The sequence below is a fragment of the Myxocyprinus asiaticus genome, chromosome 28, assembly GCF_019703515.2.
Source record: "Myxocyprinus asiaticus isolate MX2 ecotype Aquarium Trade chromosome 28, UBuf_Myxa_2, whole genome shotgun sequence".
NCBI classification, from domain to species: domain Eukaryota; kingdom Metazoa; phylum Chordata; class Actinopteri; order Cypriniformes; family Catostomidae; genus Myxocyprinus; species Myxocyprinus asiaticus.
Window position 1 is genome coordinate 30718143 of NC_059371.1, and position 23286 is coordinate 30741428.

The following is a 23286-nucleotide window of genomic DNA, read 5'->3' on the forward strand; positions in this document are numbered from 1 at the left end:
TTCAGGACTGCAAACCAAACTTAACTAAAATAAAATGATCACAAATTAATTTTAGTTTTTGATATAATCTATATAAAAATAAAATAAAATCGTACACCATGCCTTCATTAAATGTGAAAGATAGCAATGACGATAAAAAAAAAAGGCCAATAACGAGAGGTGTTCTGTGTATCAGCTTTCGAGTGTTTCCTCCAAGAGTGAATGGCACAAATATGAGTAGTGCACACACTCAAGCTGCCTCAATCAGTACTCTTTATGCAGACAGCTCTCTCAATATGATCCTCACAGGAGCACAGAAGCAGTTGCTATATTGATTCTTTTCACTGCTGTCCGGCAACACTGCAGTAAGACAGACAGCAGAGCCACTCTTCTGACACATACGGTACCCAGAAAAGGCAGAACCTGACACTACCGCTGTGTAACCCAGGAAAACAATCACCTCACGCAGTGCAGAGTGTTTGCAGATGCATCTGAGCCATTAGCAACCCAGACAAAGAGCATATGTAGGTCTGGCAACGATTGTGCGGTTATGGTGACAGGCAGGGGGGCGGGCTTCAGGGTTATTATAGTTTTGAATGTTTAATTTAGTTTTTCAATTAGTCACTTCAATTTAATTTTGTTTTTGAAGCGTTTCAGAGAATGTAGTTTTTATTTTAGTTTTAGTATTTTAGGGTTGCCAAAGTTAAATGAAAAACTAAGTTTTAGTTTTCGTTAACAATAAAAATACTGGTGGGCTTCAACCTGGACTGTGCCAGGGCTGGCAGCTAAACCTGCTTAGGTGCTCAGGGGGAGCACTCGATCAACGGGGGGCTTCATTTACAGCCTCTCGCCACAAAACAAGAGGAGGGGGTAAGGGCCCGCTGCGACATTCAGCAGGGTGAAAGCAGGCATACATTGACAGCATCTGTCTCAAAGCAAGCAGGCACAGTGGGAGTGCTGCACTCATCTCCATTATGGCCTGGCACAGCCTGAGACTCCACTCAAATTCGGGCAGCTGTAATCGATAAAGAAGGACAGGGGTTTTGTTACTCCGGTGTCTATGAAGCCAAGGCTTTAAAAAGCTTGGACTCAATTAATGAAAAGTATCTCTGAATCACCGCTGGGCACCAAATCAAGCCAAATAAGGACAGACATAAAAAGAACCTGCTTTGAAAGAGATATGGAAATGGACTTTGATAGACTCTGCAACAGGAAAAGTTGTTCGCAGTTAGTCAAGAAGCTAACAATAGTATTATTTTGATAGGCAGCATCAAATGTATTATCCTCTCACTCAAAGAAATGTTTTGATGAAGATAGGGTTAGTTGAAATGCATTAGCAAAACAAAAAAAAGGTCATAGAGAGAAATTACAGTATTCTTTAATAACTCTAGCTGGTTTGCTGGTATTAGCTGGTCTCCCAGCCTTGTTTTAGTGAGCTGGTCAGGCTGGAAGATCAGCTAGTTGACCAGCTAAACCAGCCAAACGCCAGCTTGGCCAGACTAGGAAACTAGCAAGACCAGCTTAAACCAGCTAAGATCATTTCTCTTTCAGCAGGGAAGGCAGTAGTGGCATGCTAATAAACAATTAGCATAAAACATACAAAACTGTGCACTGCTAGCAACAATAAACTCACTCAAAACCTATCTAAACAAAACAAAGCCTAAAAGTATTATTTAATTAGCTTTGCCTTCTAGTTCCCTCATGTTATTTGAGACAAAGAAACCCTGAGATATTTAGAGAATGGTATAAAAGTTGTTTTCCGCCACGCCGGCAGGGAACTAAGTCATTTCAGCACATTCTGTCTCTCAGGCAAACACAGAGAAAAAGCGAGAGCGAGTCACGCAGAACTGCCTTCATCAATTAGACAGCTAGCAGTAATGATAGCATGCTAGCAGCGTTTCTTGACAGAATTGAGACTGATTACTCGAACTGGAAGTCACTTCTCCATGAGGCTCCTTTTCTGTTTAATTAGGCTTGTAAATAATTATTGCAATTAAAGCCTGCAATTTCGAGACCGAAGCAGCAAATTTAGTGATGTGACGGATGCCAGGGAGACCCCTTGGTATTGCAAGGCATGCACAAAGGCTACGATATTATGCAGTCACAAGTTGACAGCTAAAATGACTCGATATGCTTGAACATTTTAATTGCAGATTGTATTGTCTTGCCATTTTCACGTCTGATCGCTGAGACAATGACACAGTTGCTAGGAAGTCGCGGAAAGTTCTCGTAAACTGCCACATAACTGGGTTCAATTTCAGGCACTCCGATTTGAAGTCCCTGAGAAAAAAAAATATTGCAAAGAATTTACTCTTTTAAAACTCAGGAGACTTCTGAATCAAAAAATGTTGATCTCTTTGTCTTAGAGTTATCTCATACAATTTCTCAGCATAAACAAATACAGGCAATATACTGATATATAAGGAGTCATATGTGAGAAACTTGTTTGAGAAACATGGGCAATCTCTTTTTGTATTGCTTTAACCTCTACAGAAAAAAAAAAAAAAACATTGGTCAGAGGTACAGTAGCTTTTTCAAAGCTTAAGAGACTAAATTGTAATTTTCAGAAATGTTTCAGTTAAGTATGAACTTTGTCTCAGATATTTTTCAAAAACTTTTAAAAGGACAAATAAATAAATCAAGCAAAAGAGACGTCCAAGATCTCATTCGGTTTGAGAAGCATGGGAGATCTCTTTCTTGTTTTACTTTAATGTCTCGAGAAAAATGTTATTGCTCAGAGGTTGCTCTTTCATAGCTCAATTTGACATTTTAAGGACTCTTTTGTCCACATTTTTCGACAAAACCACAGGGAATGTGTTTAACCACTTATCATGGTTAATGCTTGTCAAGCCATTTTACGTTATCGACATCTCTCATTAGGTGGTCCGGCTCAAGACTGATGAACAACAGGAAGATCGAGAAACGCAATATACAGTACCTTCTTCTTTTGCCAGTTCTGCGTTCTAGCTGATTTCCTGCACCACCACAGAGCCAGTGGTCTCTTAATAAGGTATCCAACTGCCCCTAAACAAGCTATGCAGCACATCTCAGGTCTCCACCACCTCATTTGAGACGATTAAATCAACACCGCATTGAAAGCCCCCTAGAGGCCTGAGAGACAGCACTGAACATTCAGCAGGTCCATCCAGTGCCTCTAGCTCCTGCCTCGTTTCTTGACTAATAACACCCAGTGTGACACCGGCTTGTCTCTGTACGCTGTACTAAATCTAGGACTATCCTGACAGGTCAGAGGCCAGCGTGGGGTGCAAGCAGGCTGTTTACTAACAAGAACAAAGACCTTTCACCTCAAGAGGCCGAATTCTCGTGTGAACAATAGCCACCGCTGCTTCGCTGTGCCTCGGAGAAAATTATTTATTGACAGCACAGCTGCAACTGGGGGCAGAATGGAGAAGGAACAGAGGGCAAAAGAAAGGCAGGGAAGGCACTTTGGAGGCAATGCTAATTTTAATTAAAGTGTTGATGGGGTTGGACAAAAGTTTTGCTATCAAATAATGAGGTTAGGCCTGGCCAGTAGTTCCTGTGCACAAAACCTGGTAATCCCTTCTTAAGTCAATTAATGATGCATAGACCAGGATTACTGCAAAAGAGGGTTGCGTTTCATTGGGCTTAGGAACACGAGTGATTGCTTCGCCTCGTACACAACATGACCAAAAGTATGTGGTGTTTAGGGTCCATTTCAGACTCAAAAGCCAAAATGGAATCCGCTGGTGTATCCATATGGATTCTAGCAATGGTATCTACCATAAAGGGCTCTTCAAGCCCCTGTGTCCATATTCAATTGACCTTTACGTTGACCCTGGCAGTTTGATACATTGCACAGGGTCAGGCACTGACCCAAAGACTGCAATATATACGCTACATTCAGACATAAAGCCTCCAGGTGTCCAGAGAGAGTCTGAGATTGGAACCAGCTCTCACAATATGAACGGGCTAAATAGCTCCATCAATAACCCTGGATGCTGCACGTATCGACAAGGGCATTTATCCTGATTTGTCCCTTTGTCAATAGCAAGTGAAGCTGTCATCTTGACAATTAGGCCAAGACTGGAATGTAGCTCTCGTGGGCATCCTATCATTGGAATTGATTCCCTACCTGTACACTCTATAGTGCATGCAGTGACCCACTGAAAACTGAGATAAAAGACAGTATCATATCAATCAGTCATGCCATTGTGTTAGCGAGCAAGTTTACCAGCAAGCTAGTCTGTAAAGTCTAATCAAAAAGAATGATTGACTATAGTACAATGCACACAGTAGAAGCTCATCACTGTTAGTTTAATGGTCTGCAGATGTCAAGCAGTTAAAAAGCCTTCTGTGTGGCGTGAATGACCTCTTGAATCACATGTCACAGACCAGCATTGTCCATGCTCTGTCTTGTGTATGACGTGAACGATCTATTGCCATAATGCATCACAGATTGGCATTGTTCATGCCTTGTTATACGCAGTACCATTAGTCTTGTGTAGCGAACATTGCATTTGACACCAAACCGCTAGCTATATGTTGGGCTACATATACAGTATGTCTCAACAGCGGATGATTTTTATTCCAAAAGATTATGTACGAGTATATAGCATAGGTTTGGGAACCGAGAACAAGTTCTTGTTCAGAATCGTTAGCATTTAAAAAAAAAAGGAACTGTGTGATTTTCATGGCTTTCAGTTCCATTCAGTTTCTCAAATGGTAATTTCCTCCAAATCCTGATGCAACATCTCACTAAAACCAGAGACTATTTATCAGAGACGGGCCACTTCTATTCAAGTTAATTGGAGAAATTGGAATGTCCAAAGTCCCGTCTTACAGGTAAAAGAGCCAATCACCTTTAGATACAGACATTGACTGTCAATCAACTTGAGAATATGCATTCGCTAAACAAGCCGGGAAAATAGCATCTTCTAGCGTAATCTGAGGTAAAGAAGCACAATTTAGCATAACAGTGTTGTCAGATTTTACAGCTGATTTGAAATATGTTCTTTGATCGTGATCTTGATTAACCGTTTTGGACATTTCTGTCTTTCACCATTCAAGTAGATAGGTGCTGTACTTGTATGCTGCTTGTTTACATAAAAAAATAGCTGCCCGAGAGAATTCCAAAGATGGCCACAGAGTGGACTAACTTGCCTAGAAAGGGACTTTGACTAAAAAACACTTACAGTGTTTCCTGCAGCACAATTTAGTGGCAGCATGTAACAAAGTGTGACCAGTATAGTCCGATTCCAGAAAAAATGACTCTTATGAGCCTGTTCTTTTGAACCTACATCACGAAATACATTCCCGAACAAAAGACTCTTATGAGCCAGTTATTTTTAATCTACAGTGTAGTCTGATTCCCAAACAAATGACTCTTATGTTCCAATTCTTTTTTAGTGAATCAAAAACATACAGTACAGCACGACCAGTGTAGTTTGATGCTGCTGAGGGCAGTAAATGCAATAAGAATTGCATTTCTTATTTCCAAAAATGTCTTCCTCAAAAGTAGTAAAATAATCATTAATAGATCTGTTAAGGAACCAGAATTATTAAGAGGAATTGTGAACAGAATCATTACGCTGTCAGTTTCGAGCATTGTTTCATGTACTACTGTGTTCCAGGGAATAAAGAAAGTCATTATTGGTGTCAAAACATTAACATGATACAGTCTAAGTAGAAACGCATAATACCTACTGCAGATAAGCTTGGACACTGAACTGGTCCAAATTCTCATGGATACTATGAATCTAATTTCTCAGACGTAATGCTTAAAAAAGAACATTTCATTCTACCTTGTCAATTACCATGGCAGCTGCAGTTAATCTAACTCTTTGTCGAAGGCATGGGTAATGACAGTGATTGGTGGAGAGAGGGAACACGGAGGTCACTGGTCAAGGCACTTTCCTTGTGACCATTATTTTTTTTTTTTTTAGTAAAAGCAGCTGCACTTTCACAGGGTCACCAACGGTCTTGGAAAGGCTAGAGGGCATCTGAGGCTGAGAGAATGAACATTTTTATTTTAAAATGTGTCTGAACCTTGGGCACAATTCCTCACTTTAGTTTATTGTTATCTGAGCTAGTCAAGCACGGATTTCAGCAAAACAGAATTCCAGGCTCTAGGTCCCTTCCTGTATATTGTGCATTGTGTAAGAGAATTAGGAGCTCTCTCTGTGTGTGTGTACATGCTTATTCTACATTGTGGGGACATTTGTCCCACAAGAATAGTAAAACCTGAGATTACCTACCTTGTGGGGCCCAGCCAGCAGTCCCCACGAGGGAAATAGCTTATTAAACATACTAAACAATGTTTTTTGAAAATGTAAAAATGCAAAAAGGTTTCTGTGAGGGTTAGGTTTAGGGGTAGGGTGAGGGGATAGAAATTATTGTTAGATCTGTATAAAATCCATAAAATGCATGGAAGTCTATGGAGAGTCCCCAAAATGATATAAAAACAAGTTTGTGTGTGTGTGTGGGGGGGGGGGGGGGGTTAAGTGGTTTACGGGGACTTTTTTTGGTTACAAACTGGTAATTACAAGGGTATTATGCTATAAATGTGGTTTATGAGGACATTTCTAGTGTCCCATAATTTATATAGCTTAAAAACATACTAAATTATGTTCTATTGAAAATGTAAAAATGCAGAAAGTTTTTTTGTGAGGGTTAGGTTTAGGGTTAGAGTTAGGGGATAGAATCTATAGTTTGTACAGTATAAAAATCATTATGTCTATGGAGAGTCCTCATAATGATAGCTGCACCAACGTGTGTGTGTGTGTGTGTGTGTGTGTGTGTGTGTGTGTGTCAACACATATGCATGCATTTACAGAGAGAGACACACATACACACACCAGTGAAAAAGTAGTGGCTGGCAGCCAACTCAATCTGCATGCAGTATGAGGGGCAGTTCAAATTAAACAAAGACAAACAAAAGCCTCCAAAGGAATGAACGTAAATCACAGGCTAGATACGCTTTCTTGAAGGCACTATCTATGCAGACAGGACTTCAATTAGACATTTGAATATTTTCACAAAAATGTGTGCTTAATGGAATAGTTCAACTAAAAATGTATATTCTGTTGTTATTTACTCATCCTCATGAGTCGATCCAAAGCCATATGCAGTTTTATTTATTTCATGAAACACAAAAGTAAAAAACAAAATAAGTATGTTTATCATACAAAGGCAGTTCATAGTGACAATGACAGGACTGAATACCATGTGCCAGCTGATGCATGTGATGCACTACAATTAACTGTAGTTTAATGGGGGAAAAGGTATGTGAAGATTCAAAAGTTCTCCTTTTGTGTCCTGAAGAAGAAAGAAAACCATGCAGGTTTGGAATGACATGAGTAAATAATGATAACAAACATACAATCACAAATGGTTACATTTGCAATAGCTCTATTTTTTGCTAGGCCAGTGCCGAAAGCAGCAGTGGTTTCTGAGTAGACAATCTTCAGCAGGATAATAAAAGGAGAGTGTTATTTAAGGATCCAGCTGGGATGGGCTGCAAAAGAGAGGAGAGCCTCTAAACAATCGTACTCCATGTGAAAAATCCCATTTCCCTGCATTTGATAACCACACAGTTCATTTCCTTCACATTTCCTGGACAAAGGTAGCACAGGCTTGAGATATAGCCCAGAGAGTGTGTGTGTATGAGTGAGAGATCAAAATGGTAAATACATGTATATGATTTAAAGTTGTGTGTGTGTGTGTGTGTGTGTGTGTGTGTGTGTGTGTGTGTGTGTGTGTGTGTGTGTGTGTGTCTATGCCGAAGGAGGCTAAGGATATGCAAAGACATAGAGCAAATAATCTGGTTCTTCAATATGTGGTAAAGGGAAGCCATGCATGGATTTCAAATTTCACAGCTGAGCACTTGGAGAGAAATTGCCAGGGCAGAAATGCAGAGGCTCCTTTACTTGGCTGATGATCTAGGTAACATTGCTTTTATGAGGTGAGCTGGGAAAGGAAGGGGGCCATGGGGCTAAAGCGCAGATCTAAGATTCTCAACTTAAATGATTACTTTCTTGTAGGTCTCATTACCTGACAATGTACAAATCTTAACGGAGAGTTTATTGAATTTGTCTTGTTGTTAAATTGCGTTTGTATCTTAACTGTGTTTGTACCACGGTCTGTATTGCGATTTTTATAGGATATGCAACATGAAAAATCCCTTCTATTTCTTATCCACATTTTTTCTGGACGTAGAAGTGTTTCACAATTCATAACGGATCCTTGTTTTCAATTTCTGGTCTCCAGTGTTTTCACTCGCACCGGTGTATATTTTTAGCATATAATGTGATGTTTAGAGTATTACATTCATAATAATGGTCGAAAAAGCATGTGGCTCCATAGTGTGGACCCGGTAATTTAGGGGTACTTTAGAGATGACCGTTTTTTTGAAAGTGCCTCACCTGAGTGGTTATATGACAAAGCGTTGGTCCGATGTTAGTTATGTTGATATCATGGATCATGGACTTTGAGTTGCTATGAAAGCCAACAACTGCACAAGTTGAGCCAGGAATTTTTACTACCAGTTTAACTTTTAGTTAAGTATTTAACAATATACAAGCTGCAGCCATGAAAATGAATGACAGCGACATATGCCCTGAGAATCCAGTTTGATTGTGAAAGTCGACACTCCATTCACAAGCCTCTCCACGTTAGTCACGCCGACATAAATTTCATGGCACTCTTTAAAGTGGCCATAGGATGGACAATGTCAAACTAGTCTCTTGTGTCGGTTTTTAAGCGATTTCCAAGTCACTAATGGAATCAAGTGGAAACATTCAAAAATATTTTCTGAAAAGCATTCCCAAAACTTTGTGTCTCTTCATTGCTATACTAAACAGTACTGTGGTGGTACCATGTACAGTGAGTCTTGTGCTTTTATATACACTATAATACTGAATACACTTAAAAAAATTTATCAAAAAGTACCATGGTTCTATTATGTTTTAATGGACATGTACAATGATAGTACCATGATATTCTTGGAAATACCTGCAAATAGAAAATAAAGCCTATTTTATGGCCATTAAGATTATTACCATTGTGACATAAGATTAATGATTGCACATTTTACCTCCCAATTTTTTGTACCACCGCTACATGAAAAAAAGATTGTCATTGTGATATTCTTATTACGAAAACGTGAAAAATGTCAAGATATTTACTTGACAGCTTTTGTGACAATCACCCTACAGTATATATCAAAGTACCATGGTATTGCTATCTACAGTTGTGCTCAAAAGAATTGGTAATATATGTACCATTTTTAAGGAAAACATGAGTGAGCAGGCCAAACACATTTCTTTTATTTCTTATGGGATTCATATTAAACTGTAGGTATAACAGAATGGCACAATTATAAAACAAAACATGGCAACAAAGAAAAAAATGAAATGACCCCGTTCAAAAATTTGCATACCCTTAGTTCTTAATACTGTGTATTGCCGGGGGCCTGGGTAGCTCAGTGGTAAAAGACGCTGGCTACCACCCCTGGAGTTCGCTAGTTTGAATCCCAGGGCATGCTGAGTGACTCCAGCCAGGTCTCCTAAGCAACAGAATTGGCCCGGTTGCTAGGGAGGGTAGAGTAACATGCGGTAACTACCAGCCTGTATTTCTCCTGAGGTTACCTGTGGGGTTTTCTTTGTATCCCGAACAATTCTTCTGGCAGTTGTGGCTGAAATCTTTCTTGGTCTACCTGACCTTGGAATCAAGAGATCCCTGAATTTTACACTTCTTAATAAGTGATTGAACAGTACTGACTGGCATTTTCAAGGCTTTGGATATCTTTTTATATCCTTTTCCATCTTTATAAAGTTCCATTACCTTGTTAAGCAGGTCTTTTGACAGTTCTTTTCTGCTCCCCATGGCTCAGTATCTAGCTTGCTCAGTGCATCCACATGAGAGCTAACAAACTCATTGACTATTTATACACAGGCACTAATTGCAATTTAAAAAGCCACAGGTGTGGGAAATTAACCTTTAATTGCCATTTAAACCTGTATGTGTCACCTTGTGTGTCTGTAACAAGGCCAAACATTCAAGGGTATGTAAACTTTTGATCAGGGCCATTTGGGTGATTTCTGTTATCATTATGATTTAAAAAGGAGCCAAACAACTATGTGATAATAAATGGCTTCATATGATCACTATCCTTAAATAAAAGACAGTTTTTTTGCATGATCAGTCATATTTTCAAAATCAATGCCAAAATTTCACAATTTCTGCCAGGGTATGCAAACTTTTGAGCACAACTGTAAATCCCTCACTGTGCCATAGTATCATTACAGTACTTTTCATTGGGTAATTGCTATATTAATATACAATGGTATTCACATGGTACCCTAAGGTACCCTAAGAATACCATAATAGTACCATGGTTAAAAAAAAAAAAAAAAAAAAACACATGGTACTTTTTTGTTAGTAAAATGCTTGTCACCGCATCACACAACACAGTATATTTATTATGATATATACCATGGTACTGAATAATTAGCATTTTCATATACTATATTTACATGGTACTCTAAAGCACGTCAAAGAAGACCCTGGTATTACTCAGAAAGCGTGTCTAGAAAAGAGACATTTGCAGAGCAGATCCCCGTTGTCACATTCATATCATATTATGCATATTTGAAGCCTTGCTGAGGATAGGCACTGGGTGATTTTGACCCAGCATAAATGATAATAAAATGAATAAATGATTAGTTGTGAATCTTCTGCCACTAATGCAGGGGGAGTTAATAACAATTTTATTGTGTGACTGATTAAACGGCTAAACGACCAATCAAAACACTGACAATCTATTCTCAAGCCCTCTCCAGCCTGAATGAAGAATAATTGCCACTCTGTTTTGCCATTTCAGTTGTCTGCATTAGGTCTATCAATTAGAGTTAGAGAGACAAGAGATATGTGTGGAGTTAAACATGGAATAGAGAAAGCGTTGACCACTTAATAGGCTGAGACCAGTCTTTGTTTTGCATCCGAAATGCAAACGTGTCAACCGAACCTGCAGAGCAAAATCTCTTTCCTTCTCCCACTTTGCATAAGGGTTTGGTTTACATGCTTCAATGAGAGCGAGACAAGGGCCGTAGCATTTGGGCAAAGTTGGTTAAATGTACTTGATTTGCATATGGCAGCAATACCAGGTGTGGCTCAAAACATGGTGTGCTCTTGACCTCATTTGATGAAATAGGGTAATGCTAGGGTTGCCAACTTTTTGTCACACGAGTACAGGACGCTTGAGCCCCTTTTAACATATTGTTGATTCAATACGGGACAATTCGCCATCTGATCGGGGTCCCGCTCAAGCATCTTCCTGCTGAAATACAGGACAATAGGCTTCCCGTATGGGACATCATTTCCGTCTAAATACGGGACATCCCGACTAATATGGGACAGTTGGCAACCCTAGGTAATGCAGATGATACTTAAGCTCTGTTTCAAAACTAGTAAGCTGCCTGAAAAGTTTAATCTAATTAAAAACCCAATATTTGTGTGCAATATTTGTTTTTGTATGCTTACTAGAGTATTGCATCATTAGCTTAGCAATATGCTAAGCTATTGAAATAAATTGTTTTTTCTTTTTCTTTTTTAAACAAACATGCTTTTAGTCTGAACAGTCCTTTATCCAGGTAATGTAGACAGTAGACAGCAAAGGTCGAAACATTCTCAATTCAAGTGCATGAACGCGGCTCTACTGTAGCTATGCATGCTCAAATTTGTGCAATGTTGCCTTCCAAAATGTTTCAGACTGCAATTCATAACACAAAACAACTACGCTGCCGCAAGAGGTGCTATAGCAGACACATTAGTGTGAACAGTCCACTTCCTCTGTAATTTTTTTCTTTTTAAGTCAAATGCTGTCATGGCGGAGGATGATGAGATGATGATGAGGATATCGCTAAACAACAAAGTTAAAGTAAATATATTTGAAGCAAATTACCCAAAAAAATAACCATTTTAATAACAGACTTTTGAACGTAACTCTATCGCCTCATTGAGGACTGAGGTTTGTAACCGCCATAGTAACGCAAGAATGCATGTTAAGGATGTTCCTGGATAAAGTATGTTTCTGGCCTTTGGCAGCTCATTAGGTTTTGTAACAGAGCCACTCCCAGTACAGTGACTTCAGTTTGCCAGTAGGGTGATGGTTAAAGACTCTCACACATCGCAAAGTCTCCATGTCTCTTTTCAGCGGCTCCCTTTTGTTTCTCTCGCACTCTCCCTCTCTGTAAAGCTGTAATCAGCTGAAACAGCTCTGACCTTTTGTAGCTGTTAGCCTCTGGCACCCATCCACAGACAAACAGCCAAAGCACTTTATCACAAGACTATGAATTACCACAAAAAGGACACCATCTCACCGCCTGCGTGATCTAAGACTGCATACTCTCCTGCTCTGCTCTGGTCAGTCTTTTTTTCAGCCCCTTCAAAGATATTCAGTAAACACGGCTGATATAACCACAGTGATGATAGTCGGAAGATGTACAGTATTTGCACAGACTAGCCCTGAATTTTCTAGCACTACTGACATTTCGCATAAACACACTATGGTTTATGAGATGAGAGGACATATTCTGTCTGTAACTAATATTTACATCAGTTCCACAGCGTTGCCCTAAAATGAACCAGTAACTGTGGACCATTAACATGCATATAAGGCGTATGTGTGATTTTGAGGATGTCATGTTGTTCCAAACCTGTTTGTCTTTCTGTATGAGGAGATGTTAGGCAGAATGTTATCCTCAGTCAACATTCACCTTCATTACATATTTTTTCCCCATACAATGAAACTGGATGGTGACTTAGGCTGAGTACTGCAGCCATTACATTGAGACAAAGGTTCTGAATTATAGTCCATGAGTCTCTGTGAGTGTATTTGTCTACATTGCAGTTTCATTGCGAAGCCATCCGTTTGAAATCTATTTGTGTGAAAGTGAGGGATGGCTATGCATTTGGAATGAGATTTATTTATGTCTGTGTTCGAGAAAAGAGGCAAAAAAAAAAACACAATTTATAGCATCATAGAAAAGAATTATAGATGCTCAATGGAAATAGGGTGGTGTGAAGCGTATGTGGGTTAAGATTAAGTGTCTGTGTGAGTGTATAAGGTATGATTACATGCTAGTATGAGCATACTTGAATGCTAACTGCAAATCCATCATTTCTTTGGGTTGTCCGATGCATGTGTGCATGTATGTAAATTTGTAATCTGTATATCTGTACCCAGCGTATTTAGAATATTTATGCATCTGTAACACTCTTATTACCATTAAAAATGGTTTTTAACAGTTTTCCACTTTAAAGATTTGCCATCTTCATCGCCAGGCATTTGAAAAGGGCTTAATGAAACAGTATTACATGGTAATGAGATGTTTTTACATGGCAATACACAGTATTTTTTTTTTTTTTTTGAGTAAAATGTAAATACAATGGTACACGAATATGGTAACCATTCAGTGTCATGGTATATATCAAAGTACCATGAAATTCCCATCTAATACGATCACTGTACCATGGTATGACAGCATGCAGTATTTTGGTTCTACAAACAGTGAATTAAGAAGGACAGCCCCAACCTTTAACGTGCCATGTTGATTTCTCTTAGCCAATGAGCATGCAGACAGCACACTACACATCCCCACAGAGCTGCAATACCTTCCCAAGTTCAGCCATTTTGGCTCCATTTCCATCAAATTACACCCAATATGTGACCAGGACGAGCTCTATTCCCCCATGAAAGCTCTGTTTCCTGATAGCATAAGAGCTTGTGCTGAAAGGTGCATGCTAATCCTGTTGCTCTGTGAAGTGTGAAGTGTGTCTATGCCAGCTGAGTCCTCAAACACCAGAGGCTGCGTGGTGTTCATCACCAATTTTTGTCCCTCTTAGCCCAACAAGTGAACGTCTCCACACCTGCAACCTGAATATTAACGCTACTCACAGAAGCGAGTCAGGAAAGGCAGGCGTCGTGAAGAGAAATACCTCAGAGAGCAATTGAAATGAAGGTGGACTAAAAGAGTTCAGCCTAGCTATGCCGCTCAGTGTGACTGTACTCTGTGATATTGAATGAATCGCCTGAAACACTTAAAACAGCACAAAAGAGGGTGAGGTAATGGTGAAATATGCTGATGGCTCGTTTATGGCAGGATTGGTCTGAATTACTAAGTGAGAGGGACAAACCTTTTGAGGTTTCAGCACTGTGTAGAGATCCACAGGAATGCATGTCTTAATAATAAAGATTCCAAAAGGGTAGAACTCTCTTTCTTGATCCCATAATAAAAACCTATTCATATATTATGGTTCTAAATATACTGGCATATATGAACTGGTACTTCAAAGATGTTCAATACTAGGGCAGACCAAATGTAAAAGCTTAGGAATTGGTCAATGAAAAACACACATTTAGGGCCACAATTTTGAATATTGAGGGAATGTGTCCCCCCTCAATGACTATGGTGGTTATGGCACTGCCTAGAACCAATATGCTGTTCTGAAGAACCTTTAATGTAATATTAAGATCTTTCGTAATCTCCAAAGAACAATATAGCCAATGCAAGAACCCAATACAGCATCGGCATTGATGAGAGGAGCTGAGCCAAAGGTAAAGGGTTTTTCCGAGGTAGAAGTGTTGTGAGCAATTTTATTAATTACCATATATAAAATCCCTACTACTTAACAGATATCACTAAATTGTGTGCCATGAGAAATCACAAATCTTTGTATACAGCAAAAATAAAAAAAGAACCGGCCCAAACTTTTTAGAGGTAACACTTTACAATAAGGTTTGTTAACATTAGTTAATGCATTAGATATCATGAATTAGCAATGAACAACATATTTTTTACAGTATTTATTAATCTTTGATAATGTTAGTTATTAAAAATACAGTTGTTCATTGTTAATTCATGTTTGTGTGCATAAACTAATATTAACATATACAACTTTTGCATTTTAAAATGTATTATTATATGTTGAAATTAATATTATTAATATTATTCTTCATTGTCAGTCCATGTTAACTAATGTAGTTTACAAATACTGTAGAACCTTATTATAAAGTGTTGCCTTTTTAGGTAATTGGAAACACTCTTTGCCTGTTAATCGATTTACATGTTCAGGTTTGCTAAATTGTTCCTCAATTTGTAAAAACTGCAAAATGGGCATATCTAGTGTGCACAGATTCATTTTATATATATTATTTTATATTCAATATAGATCATATTCCCTAGTAAAAAATATAGTGTGCCAAACAAAACAAAGTTAAGAGTAAAGTATTTTATGAACTGAGATACAAGGCTCAATTGTCTGTGTTAATTGACAGCATGCAATATGTTGTCGATAGAGCTTAACTGGAAACACTACAATAAGGTTAAAATATTTTTAATTGCATTTATTAATCCTTGTTAATTTATAAAAATGTAATTGTTAATTGATAGTTCATATTTGATAGTAGCATTAACTAAAGTTAACATACAACTTTAAATTAAAAAAATGTATAAGTACAGCATGTGTTGAAATTAACATTATCCAAGATTAATAAGTGCTAAAAAGTATTTTTCACTGTTAGTTCATGTTTTTTAATGCCATGCAAGGTTCTATGGCTATTTTCATGGCAAAATACAGGTAAAAAAAAAAAAAAAAAACCCTACATAATATTTAACATGCATTTTTAAAATGTAAAATTGATTCTGGACTGACTTTGTCAACAAAGTTTCTGTTAGTTCATGTTAACTAAAGTAGTTACTAATGCTGTCAAATACAACATTTTTGTAAAGTGTTACCGCTTGTATTTAATCCGAAATATTCCTTTTTTTTTTTAATCCCTTATTTCAAAAAACAAAGTGTGCAATTGTATTTGTGAAAAAGAAAGAGAGAGAAGACTTTATGGTTAATCTATATCTCCCTTGTAAATTCTTTGTCACCGGATCTGGGTGATGCCATAAAGTTGATTAAATGCCGGTACCACTTCTACATCCCTCGGGAGCATAACAGAGTGTGTGCGTATCCACAATGTGCTGACTCAACAATTGCCCTTCTCATTCTCATTCTCTCAACTTCTGCCACATGTGCCGCCCACTGGACCTGACCCAGCAGCCAGTGCGTGCACTGATATGATGTGAACCTGTCACAGTGCTGTGCAGTAACCCACCTCTCTCATTACCGCCACACCCGACCCCATCCCACTGCCTACATCCCACCCCAAAGGGGATATCAGTGCTCTAGAAATGGAGGCTAAAAAAAGCCAAGAGACGTAAGAAATCGGCCTGGCCATTTATCTCCAGACTGCGACAGTACTGTCTCCTTCTCTTCTTCTTTAGAAAAGCCATCTTTCTTCCTCCCTATTTCTTTATTCTATAGTTTGAAATAGGGTTTTGCGGTATGACAATATGTATTGTGCAAAGACAGAAATAAATCAACCGGTAGAGATTCTACTATATTGTTTATGCAAAATCTGACACCAAACAGAAAACTATAGACAACTCTGGAAGTTGCAGATGGGCACTTCTAGTGTACACAGATTATTTTTTTATGGTTTTATATTTGATATAGATTATACCGTTTGATGCATTACAGTTGATGCATTGCACCACATTGTGCTGATCGTGTAGGTTGTTTATGACTGCAAAGCAATGTCATGCTTTGCTGCATTAATAAATGTGTGTTTATTGACAATTTTACATCATTAACAAATCTACCCATCCATCCATCCATCCACCCATCCATCCATCCAGCTATCAATCTATCTATCTAAAAGGATTCAGGGTTGAAATTTGAGCAAAAATAACTATATCATCATATAAACCGATCAGCCACAACATTAAAACCACCTGCCTAATATTGTGTAGGTCTCCCTCGTGCCACCAAAACAGCGTCATGCCACACTCCAAATCACTGAGATCACATTTTTTCTCCATTCTGATGGTTGATGTGAACATTAACTGAAGCTGCTGACCCGTGTCTGAATTATGTTATGCACTGCACTGCTGCCACACGATTGGCTGATAGATAATCACATGGATGATTGTTGGTGCCAGATTGTTGCTGATTGGCGTATGTATGTGATAGTTTATATTACTACCGTGATATAAAATTACTCATACCGAAATATTAGATTTTGGCATACCGCTCAGCTAGTCAGAAACACATCCCATGGAGAATAAACCATCAGGTGTTGAGTGAATTGATTTTATATGAGTAAGGTCTCACTTTCTCTCTCTCACTCTTTCTCTCTACATTATGCTGTCATGGGTTGGGGGGGTGACCTTGTTCTCTCTCCATCTCTACTTCTTCAGCTGTCACTCCATCACTCTCTCCTACACTGACATGGCCACTCTTCCTCTTCCCATTCCTCTCTTTCATTAGTGGATGCTGTCACATTGTCTCCGTCCTGTGGCTGTTGTGGATAGAGGAGAGGAGAGTGGAGTGCACATATTGTGTGTGTGCATGAATATATATTCTGACCTGTCTCTCTGACATGACGTAGATGTAGCTGTTGTCCAGGGAGAAAGCCATGTCTCTGAGAACAGGGCTTCCATCTTTAATGACTGGCAGAGTTTCATATTGGACACCACCATGAGGAGGACCATCAACTCGGATCTGAGACAAAGAAGAGACAGAGAGACATATAAGAAAATATTTACATAATTCACAATATTCACTTTTTTTTTATTATAATAATATAATATATTAGAGGTTTACGACCCCCCCCCCCAAAAAAAAAAAAAAAAAAACATTTCAAAGCATTGTTCAACAAATAAACAAATACAAAAATCAGCTTTCATTTCAGATTTCAAATACAGATGAAAAATAAGAATCCAAATGGAAGACTAATACCTTGGCTTAAAAAAGATATCCAAAAATAATTATATAAGGAGAGGTGCTCATTGCCAAGTGAGGCTGCTATCAACATCAAATTAAAGTTGAAAATGAGTAAGGCACTCAATCTCCAATACAAAATTATTTTGTTAGGCAACAAAACATTAATTTGCCAATGCGTATCGGCAGACTAGCTGCCTTCGTCAGGGCATGTCATGTCATTCAACATGTCAATATGTAAATACATATATACTATATAAATGCATATATATATATATATATATATATATATATATATATAGGCATTTTTTCTTTTTTTAAATATGTTTAGCGTATTTATTTTTATTAAATTTTATTTAATGTTAACTTTGCTATAATTGTGAAAAAATGAAAACCCATATAAATCCACCACTATATGAATGTATCGGATACTATATGAGACTGAAAACCATCTTTCAAAGTCATCCTGATGGCAGAAGGGTTTTTGATCAGGGCAAAGGGTTTCACAGAACAATAATATCAATGAAAAACGAATTGACTACACAGGTTTCACATGTAAGAGTCTCCACCCACTGCCTCCACCCGCCCCCAACATACCATTAAAAAAACTAGACACATTGTGGTTGTCCAGCATGGAGTGTGTTTGTCTGACTGGGGTCAGTTCTAGGTCACACGTCTGTCTAGTAGTACTTATACACAATAGAACAGATGAAGAGGCAGAGGACGACCCTGACAAAGATCCATGGACAGAGGAACAGACAAATAGCCATTCAACTCAACCAACCAAAGTTCAAAGGCAAAAACAGAGGCAGCCCCAGAGGAATATTGTATTGCTCAGAGGTTGCTCTTTCTTATCTCAGCAGACTTAGTTCTTAGTTAAATGTTATTATATCTTTAAATATTTGGGAAGACTAACAAAAAAATACAGCTAGAAATCTCAAGTCTTTTGACATATTTGAGACACATCAACTTCTCTTCCTACATGTGGTGACTATAATAATTTCTGTCAGATCTATATGCTGTATCACTTTAACATCAAAACATGAGCAAGTTGTCATTTTGCCAATATTTCCTAGTACTGTTTAATAACAATGTAACTCAGGCCCAGAGCACAGGTGGAAAAAATCTCAAACGCTACATGTCCATGCCACACTAAAGCCCTGTTCAACCATTAGTCCACTCCAGTTAATGTAAAAATCATCTGTGAACGGCAGACTCCCAATCCACTACACTGACATTTAGAGCGTGCCAATGTCCTGCCATAACCGTAAATGTGTTCATACATAAAACATGTCAGCCAGTCAACAAAACCCGCCTTCTCCAGCTCGGCTGAGCGTGACCCTGATACGACCTGGTGAGTACCGCAGGACCTTATGTCATGGAGAATCATGTGTCCACTACTCCGCAGAGGGCACTTTGAAGAACAAACTTCATTTGCAAGGTGGATTTGGCATTCTGGTTGTGGAGGTAAATGTTGTGTTCAATGGTTTTGGAGGGAACTTACAAGCCATCAGGCAGGAAAACTGTTGAAGGGAGGATGTGGATATAATTAAAAAAGTGATGCAGGTGTGTGTATGACACAGGAGGGAACATAAATGCTCTTATAACACATATAAAACTGCTCATATGCTCTCATAAACATATGCATGGCTTTAAATGGATAGTGAACTATCCCTATCAAAGAATGCCTTTGTGGGTTTAACACAGATGGGTTTAACTTTGCACTTTCCTCTGTTCTTTGTAGTCAATTTCTGGGAGGAAAAAAATCTATTTTTCAACATTTCCTCTGTTTTCATTTTCTCTTCCGATGATGATGTTCACCTCTACCATGACTTGAGTCTCATTCTCTTGATGTTGTTTTCTCTGTCTCTGTCTTCTCTTTTCATTCTTCTGTGAAATTTGCTCATTACTTTTTCATTTTTGGCACTCCCTCTCTTTCTTTCTGCCTCAATCCCATATGTACATTATAGATGGCTGCCATTCCTTTGGCTCTAGTGGACGTGCAGCTGTCTTTCTCATTCAGCGCAGTGAAACTCTCTCCCACGCAGAACTACACAACAAACTCTCAATCAGACAACATTGTAGTTTTTGTAGGTTTTGTGCAGTTAACCCATGTTGTATACAGTATGTGTCTTAATTAGATTGTGTGTTTATATACATTTGTTTGTGGATAAATGTGTCCTATGGTGCTGTCAGCAAAAAATGTACTGCTCTTACATGATGCCAAAGTCCTGCTTCAGGTAAAAGAAAGATGAACACACACTTGTGCTTGAGACTAGTGCTACTAATGTTGACGATTCCTCAATCGGGGTGGAATCGTCAACATTAGTAGCACTAGTCTCAATGCACTGTGTCTGCATTGCTAGCAATTTGCCTTTTTCAGTCATCTTTTCTTTTTTCTGCTGTCTCAAAGAAAACACTAATATAATTATAATTCTAATTTCTTTTTATCACTGATGTATCTGTAAAATTACATGACATCAGCTGGCAAAACAAAATTATTTACTGCCCTCAAGTTGTCCCTCATTGTGTGTACCTCAACTTTAAAACACAATGGAGGCAACAAGTCACAGGCCTTACCATGTTCTAGTTTTAATCTGTGGGTGATAACTACTTTGTGAGATCATTTTCTTTGACAAATGTCAAGTGAATTTTCAAAAATTTTGCCATATCTGATTATTGAGGGGGACTGGCTCTACTGTAAGCATATACACACAACCACATCAGCAAGAACCTTTAGGGCAACTCGCTTTGAAAAGATGCTGTTTTTGATTATTCATTTGAACTATCTTTTCCCGTTCTCAAAATGTAGCAAATATAAATCATACATTTTAAACACACACATCTATGCTGTGTCCCACAGTGCAACACTCAACTTTAACTTTTTTTTTTTATTAACATTTTTATTGATTCGAAAAGCAGGATTTCACAAACAGAACATACACACACAGAATCAATTTATAAAATTATACGTCCCTCCCCCTGAACATACTCATATAAAACATATATATAAATATATAAAATTCTAATTCAACAAATATATACCCAAACAAAACAAAATGTCTCTCTCCACAGCCCATCACTGAGCATCCTCCAAAAAGGCCAAAAACCTGCCCCATTTCTTGTCATATGCAACCGAACTGCCAAGCCGTCTATACAACATCTCTTCAAATGACGCAGCCTGCACCGAATTGGTGCACCATTCATAAAAAGAGGGAGCACTTGGATCTGAGACAAAGAAGAGACAGAAAGACACATAAGAAAATATTCACATAATTCACAATATTCACTTTTTTTAATTATATCATAATAATATAATACATTAGAGGTTTACCCCCCCTCCCCCCAAAAAACAAACAAAAAAAACATTTCAAAGCATTGTTCAACAAATAATAAAAAATAAAAAAAATCAGCTTTCATTTCAGATTTCAAATACAGATGAAAAATAAGAATCCAAATGGAAGACTAATACCTTGGCTTAAAAACATCAGCCCCAAAGGTGTAGAGATGGATGAGTACAAAATCAAGGCAGACACTGAGTGGCCAGCCCCCACAACCATCAAGGAACTACAACGATTTCTTGGGTTTGCAAACTTTTACAGGCGATACATAAGGAACTACAGCATCGATGCAGCCCCTGTCACTGCATTACTCAGAGGAAAACCTAGGAGGTTGACTTGGCCCGAGAGTACACAAGATGCTTTTAAAAGACTCAAGTTTAGTTTCACCACTGCTCCCATCTTGAAAAACCCATATCCAGACCTCCCCTTCATAGTGGAAGTGGATGCTTCAGACTGTGGCATTGGATCTGTACACTCCCAGCATCATGGTTATCCAGGTAAACTCCACCCTTGTGCCTTTTTCTCCAAAAAACTCACCTCTGCAGAGACTAATTACAATGTAAGCAACAAGGAACTGCTGCCCTAGAGGAGTGGAGGCACTGGTTGGAGGGATCCAGGCACCCATTTCAAGTAATCACTGACCACAAGAATTTGGAATATATCAAGAACGCCAAGCGAATGAATCCACAACAGGCCAGGTGGGCGCTCTTCTTCACCCGATTCAATTTCACTGTTACTTATCATCCAGGCAGCAAGAATGACAAAGCAGATGCCCTGTCACGAAGACACGATCCAGTTCATTCATCACCTCTCCCAGAACCCATTCTGCCACAGTCTGTCGTCATCGCAGCCATCCGTTGGGATATTATGGAGGAGATCCATCGTGGACAACAAGATGAACCACCACCATCGGAATGTCCTTCCAATAGGCAGTACATACCCCAAAATCTCAGACAGAGGGTCTTACAGTGGGTGCACACTTCCCTAGGCTCTGGTCACCCAGGAATTCAAAGAACGGCAACGTTGGTATGTAACGCTTTCTGGTGGCCCACTCTTCTCCATGATGTGACTACTTATGTTAATGCCTGCCATGTCTGTGAACAAGTTAGAACCCCCGTCAACTCCCTGCAGGGCTGCTGGAACCTCTGCCCATCCCTCAATGACCATGGTCAAACCTAGCAGTAGACTTTATCACGATCTCTCTAATTCCAATGGTTTCACTGCCATCTGTGTCATTGTTGATCTTTTTCTAAATCATGTCATCTGATCCCCATGAAAGGTCTACCCACAGCTATGGAGACTTCAGAGGCCCTGTTCAACCAGGTTTTCAGGGTGTATGGACTCCCAGACAACATTGTCACAGACCGGGGACCACAGTTCACATCACAGGTATGGAAGGCCTTCTGTCATCATTTAAATATCAATGTTAGTTTAACCTCTGGCTATCACCCTCAGGCTAACGGTCAAGTGGAGAGAGTAAACCAAGAAATTGGATGCTACTTACGCTCCTATTGTAGTCATGAACAGCACCATTGGAGCACTTTCTTGCCATGGGCTGAGTATGCTCAGAACTCCCTCACACATTCATCCACAGGACTAACCCCTTTCCAGTGTGTTCTGGGTTATCAACCACCACTGTTCCTTTGGTCTGGAGAACCATCAGAGGTGCCGCCAGGTGATTGACTGGATTAGGAGGAGTGAGAGGGTGTGAGACAGCGCCCATGTCTGGCTTCAGCGAGCCATCAGGAGACAGAAGATTCAGGCCGACCGCCAGAGGCGTCCCCACCCTAATTACCAGCCTGGCCAGATGGTATAGCTTTCTACGAGGGATCTACGTCTGAGGCTATCTAGCAGGAAGCTCAGTCCAAGGTATGTAGGTCCCTTTAAGATACAAAGACAAATCAACCCGGTGACCTATAGACTAGAGCTTCCTGCTGATTATCGTATCTCTCTTTCCTTCCATGTATCCCTCCTGAAACCTGCACACCCTGCACTGGAACCTGTAACCACTGAATCAATGCCACCTCCACCAATGGAGATCGATGGATCCCCTGCCTATCTCCTCCGGGAGATCCTAGATTCCCGAAGGAGGGCTAATCGACTACATTGCCTTGTGGACTGGAGGGATACGGTCCTGAAGAGAGATCCTGGGTAG

General features: G+C 39.1%; 1 protein-coding gene across 1 annotated transcript in view; it reads right to left on the bottom strand.

Annotated features, from left to right (window-relative positions):
* LOC127418658 (plexin-A2-like) overlaps nt 1–23286 on the bottom strand; it is a 312630-nt gene that overhangs the window by 168014 nt on the left and 121330 nt on the right. Inside the window, exon 4 of the mRNA XM_051659328.1 lies at nt 17437–17571. Coding sequence (XP_051515288.1) covers nt 17437–17571 — 135 coding nt within the window. The remainder of the gene's footprint in view (nt 1–17436; nt 17572–23286) is intronic.